Source organism: Notothenia coriiceps, unplaced genomic scaffold (genome assembly GCF_000735185.1).
Source record: "Notothenia coriiceps isolate Sejong01 unplaced genomic scaffold, NC01 NC01_scaffold00024336, whole genome shotgun sequence".
Taxonomy (NCBI): domain Eukaryota; kingdom Metazoa; phylum Chordata; class Actinopteri; order Perciformes; family Nototheniidae; genus Notothenia; species Notothenia coriiceps.
Window position 1 is genome coordinate 1 of NW_011357037.1, and position 5,515 is coordinate 5,515.

General features: G+C 45.3%; 1 protein-coding gene across 1 annotated transcript; it reads right to left on the reverse strand.

Moving 5' to 3' along the window:
• Positions 1 to 1,107: 1,107 nt before the first annotated feature.
• Positions 1,108 to 2,835, reverse strand: LOC104954966 (ras and Rab interactor 2-like; the record flags this gene model as incomplete). The annotated part of the gene is made up of 2 exons (XM_010782183.1): positions 2,703 to 2,835; positions 1,108 to 2,508 (listed from the first exon to the last, which is right to left on the reverse strand). A coding segment is annotated over exon 2 (961 nt), but the record flags the coding sequence as incomplete, so codon positions are not given.
• Between the last annotated feature and the right edge of the window lie 2,680 nt (positions 2,836 to 5,515).

The following is a 5,515-nucleotide window of genomic DNA, read 5'->3' on the forward strand; positions in this document are numbered from 1 at the left end:
AAATATAATATAAATAATTATCGAAATAAATATATATATAATAATTAAATAGATATATTATATGTCCATTTTACATAAATAATATAATATAATGTAAATAATAAATATAAAAAGTGATGCCATTATATTGTCTTCAAGCTCAGCTAAAACTAATACACTTTATCTTTGAAATCCTTTTACAATGTTTCTTTATTCACCTCTCTAAAGAGGACATTTGTGAGCATGAGGCTTTATGTGCATATCCGTGCTCTGTTAGCACAACTAGAATGGATCTCTTCTCTGTCTCTGAACAAGGCTTTGCTGTTATTGTTTACAATGAACAAGGGACGTGTGATGAGTGCAAAGACATACTTACATATTCATGCTGGAGTCTACAGTAATAGGATTTGAATGAAATGTCGCTCTGATGGAGTTGCTTTTGCCTGAATATTCAATATGACCTCAATAGAGCATGTAAACAATTTGGCTACGACTTAATAGTGTATGGATGTGGCTTGTTAAAGTTGTTTGACACAATAGCCAATAAGGGAGCTGAGTTTCATTTATTTGCTCAATGTTGTCTAAACACAAACAGCCATAGATCAAATGTGCCTCCATAGACACAAACTACAAATCTTTCTTAACATGATCTAATATAGGTTTATATTGAGCCTGCCTTTCAACAGAGCCTCAACAGCAATGTGAGCTGATGCCCACCAACATGAGCCAAGAATAACTCTTTGGGGCAGAGCACACTGGCATTTCTGTAACTCAACACCAGTAATGGGGCAGTCTAATATGGAAAACTTCTACTAGTATGTTCGATTCCCAAGACGATGGCAAGCCTAAACACTCACTGAACACTGTCAACCAATGAGGTCATTTTCAAATCCTTTTCTGAAGCAACACCAAGGAGTTTTTACCACTTAAGTTGCACTAGATGGAAAACTTGAAGGGAAGTGAGTGCTGCCAGAAATGGGATATAAGTTAAAAAAACACACGTGCCCACGCATGCATGACTAGATGTTTCATAAATTCACAAATCCACTATGCAACCAGTTACTCCAATAATTACTGTATATTGAACTCTATGGTTTAGAAGATAGTCAATCTTTTTGGTTGACTTACCGATCTGGTCCTCAGGTATGAGGGACTCTAGAGGGGGGTCCAGTTCGGAACTCTGGCGCAGGTAAGCCTTCATTTGCGTCATAAATTGCCTGAGAGTCTGCAGAAAATCCGTCCCTGAGGTGTGACAGCCTCGGTTCTCCTGAACAAAGCTGATGTAGTCCTGGACCAGGGAGCCAAAATAAGAGCTTTTGTCCCGCGACATCTCTGCGATCCTCTTCACCGCCCGTCTCTCCGGGGTCATGAGGGAGCTCAGCATGCCGCTCACCTTGCGGAAACGTCCCTTCAGCGCCCTGGGCAGGATGAAGGACCCCCCGCCCAGACTCACACCAACTCTTCGCCTTCGCGCTTTGAAAGACGGACGGTGGCGCATTTCTAGGTCCGTCTCCAAACTGACCCCGTAGTCCTCGTCATCTTCGTCCACATCATCGTCGTCGTCGCTGCTGTCCTCCACCGTGTCTTGGTGATTCAGGTGTCGGGACGGGCTAGGGGCCAGGCCCAGGGAGAATTCTGGAGAATGTGAGTATTCCAGTGATTCAGAGGAGGAAGTGGACATGCTCATGTCACTGAGCCGCTGGCGTCCCCGCTCCTTAGGAGTGGACTGACCCCCGGCGTTACCCTCCAGCAGAGCATCAGCTGCTGTAGGCTGGCAGGGTGGAAGCTTGGCACGGGACAGAGCTTTGGCGATGGTCTCATCATCCAGGGCGATGTGGCAGCGGTGAGATTCCAGATCGGGCTTCTTAGGCCTTGGAGGGGGGGGGTTTGACGGCACAGGGATCGGTGGACTGGCAGTCTTGGAGGGGCTGCCCTGTTTGCCCCCCATCGATGGCCGAGCCGGCGCTTGGCGCTTTGTGGAAGTCGGTTGTTGCCTTGGAGACACAGTGACAGCTACTGGCATGCTCTTGGGTCTGGTGGTAGCTGCTGGAGGTCCAGGAGGTGGGGGGGCAGGGCGTCGGCGAGGCATGGAGCGGGGGGGAGGAGGGCGGGGGGGAGGTGTCCGGGATTTGCCGTTCAGTTTGACCTTGTCCGCGTGCTGCTCGATACCTGGGCTGCTGCTCAGCTTCAAGGACTTCCCCTCATTCTCTAGGTCTTCTTCGGACCTGACGGCATGTGTCGGCGGATCGTCCTCACAGCGGGGGGGGCAGCGATGCGTCTGGAGGAACAGGGGGGTGACGAAGCACAGGGGGCCGCTGGAGTGTCTTCTCTCCAGACGAAAGGAGGGTGGAGAGGCGCAGGAGCGTAGGGTAGGGGGTGCACTGCCGCAGTGGGCCCCGGCGTGTCTCTGCTGAGACTCCTCCCCCTCCCTGTTCCTGTTGCTCCGCTGGGGGCTGAGGGTCCGGCTCAGAGGGCGGCAGGCACGGGGGAAAGTGCGGCGTTGACTGCACAGGGCAGAGTCCCAGAAGCCTGTAACACAAACACACACACACACACACACACACACACACACATTCAGAGGTAAACATTAACTAACTTTAAGCTACACACCTCTCCTCAATTCAATGTTCAGAGAAAGGGTATGTCCTTGAGTTTTCAAATAAAATGTAAGTCCAAGACAAGAACAAAGAAGAACAAAGACAGCAATCTCAACTATCTCTCACCCAGCAGATCAAAAGTGTCCTAAAAGTCTTTCTAACTGCTCTCTCTGCCTGTCTTTAGCTGCGTCTATCGTCTTTCTAGTTTTCGGAGCGCTGTGAGTTCAGTATCCTGGCTGCGACTCACTGGGTGCCGGCACACACCCAGAGAGGGAGTCGCCCATTCTAAAGACAGAGTGGGAGGGCACAACCACGGCACGCAGTTCCAGTTCCTCCACTCCTTCCTGCTCTGTTTTCCTCTCTCTAAATTCTACATGCTGCTTTCCTGTTGCTCTGGGACACGTTTCTGATGTAACAGAGCACTATTGCTGGCAGAAATCCTTATTTCTGCCTTTCTTCTTTTTCTATATTCAGTGCAAGTCTCCCATTACATTGAAAGACATTTACTCCCATGTTGATGTTCCATTGAATCATTCCATTGTTTTCAGCTGTTTAGCCAAGACTGTTGTCACGCTAACACACTGAGCTTTAATAGCGACTGGAATGAGTCTTTTAAGTCCTGACATGTGTATTTACAACACAATCTGAAAGGAAACATGCTGCTTCAACACATGTTGCAGAATAAGCCCAGTGATGACTGCTCCTGCAGGTTCAAAATGGAGACGTTACTCTTGCTCTCATTCCTCGGGCAATAAAGGAGCCGGGTCCGACAGTTTCATATGTCTTCTAACACCCCCTCGTCTGGAGGCTGAAATGTGCCCGTGGTATTCCTGCTGCTCCGTGTGAGAACGGACCACCTGACTCTGGGGTCTGTCTGCAGAGAGACTGCAGCGGGAGGCCAACTGTAGATAGCACATTTAATACTGACTGACCTTAATAAAGTGTACTCTGACTTTACAAAGAGGAATTTTGTTCTATCAATTATATGAAATGTATAATATTTGATTGAAAAAGGAAAACAAATGATTAGATAAAAGCCAATATTCAAATGAATAAAGGCAGGGTAGCAAAATGATATGCTATATCATAATAGTTTACTGACAACAATTGAGTTTTCATTCACTAATTCCAATCACTTGTATTGTATTGCTTTTTTGTTACTGTCAATAAAACATCTTGCAGATTTTTCCAAGGACTGTTCACTTTGACAAACTACAGGGATTTCATGTAAAATATCTCTGCAGGAAGTCTTTAGATGATTAAAATGTAGCTTATTAGCTATCAAAGAGGACTGCTCATGTTCAGGTTCATATTGGTACTTTGTGACTCTAGCCAGAAACTCCCTCTGGAGGGAACTCTGGGATTTGATTCATTGCAGACCATTTACATGCACAGAAACCTATGGGAGCAGATCATAAAACTCCCTGCTAAAGCATTATATAATAGACTATATTAACAGGGTATATGAATTGTGACATGAATATCTGCTATAAATAGGTTCATTATAATATTCCACTCCATGCCCTCTGAAAAGGCAAATCAGTTGCAATGCAAATGTTATATACAAAGGTCTTGGTACTGTGGTAACATGTGTTTGTGTTTCACATGTGCTCAGATTTACAACATATAATAAAAGCGCTTTTCTGTCTTTAAATAGAAGCTTTCCAGTGGAGAAGGGGAGTTTCCCTAAAAGAGGCTCTCAAGCTGTCTATCCCTCTCGACTTCCAACGTAAGAACACCAGCTACCATTCACAGAAATGCCAGTGTGCACAAATAACAAGCCATTTTCTTCAGTAGCTATACAACTGTTTACTGCTTTAACATTTTCCTACACTTCATACGCCTTGTGTGTTTTCATACTTGTCTGAATATGGTGCGATGTGTGTTTGGACAGGCCACTCCCTTCCCCCCCACACTAAGCACTAAACTATGCTGTAGGCTCCTGCTGTAGGAAGCTGACTCACATGCACAGTGGCTGAGCTGAGAATAACTTGACAGATGAAGTGTCTAAAGGAGGAATCTGATCTGAATGGTCAGCAAAAAACAATAAATAAAACCAATCACTTGCTGTGCTATCTTTGTTTGCTTTCTTACTTGACATGACTGTGTGCATGTAATAAAAGGTGGAGCACTATCAGACAAGAGGCACCACTAGATTGAGCATAATGTAGTATATTAAAAACAAGTCATTCAATAATGGGGTTTTCCTGTTTGCTTTAGCCACAACATTGAGTCAAAGACATGCATATTGAATATCAAATAAATAGATTAATTTCGACAATTTTTGTGTGTTCAGACTGTTCATCTAAAAATGTTCTTATCATAAATGATGGTAAAAGAAAACATGGACAACATTTTCATCATGATGGATTTCCTTTCTCAGACTGACTCTAAGACCCCATTTACACGGGAACGTATGCGTTTTCAAAAAAGTCTTCCATTCACACACGCATTCGGCTCAATTAACATATGTACTACGCTGTAGTACATATGCCGTAGTACATATGCCAGGCCTGTAAGTGGCGCCGCTGCCACCACAAAATACACCAAAAGCAGCGAAGAAGACCCCGGAGCATGGGTTGCGGTCGAATAGTCGAAACATCAGCTCCTAAGTTCTAACCCTATCGTCCATCCCTTGACCTCTGAGTGAAACGTCACAGGGTTAAGGGATAGTGGATAGGAGAATTCAAAAGGATTTAGGGCTGCAGTCGAAAAGTCCATTTAGCTTAGGAACCTTCCTAACCGAGTGAAATGACCCGAAAGTCCCTCAGTGGCAGCCATGATAAGTGCCGTTCGAATACTCTAGAATGATAGGAAATGAGGTTTCAAACTTCCTTTATAACCTCCTTTAGCTTAGGAACCACTGGACCTCCCTAACCGAAAGGAGAGGAGGAAATGCGGCCCCACAATGCCTTGCAGCCACAGCATTTGACGTCACA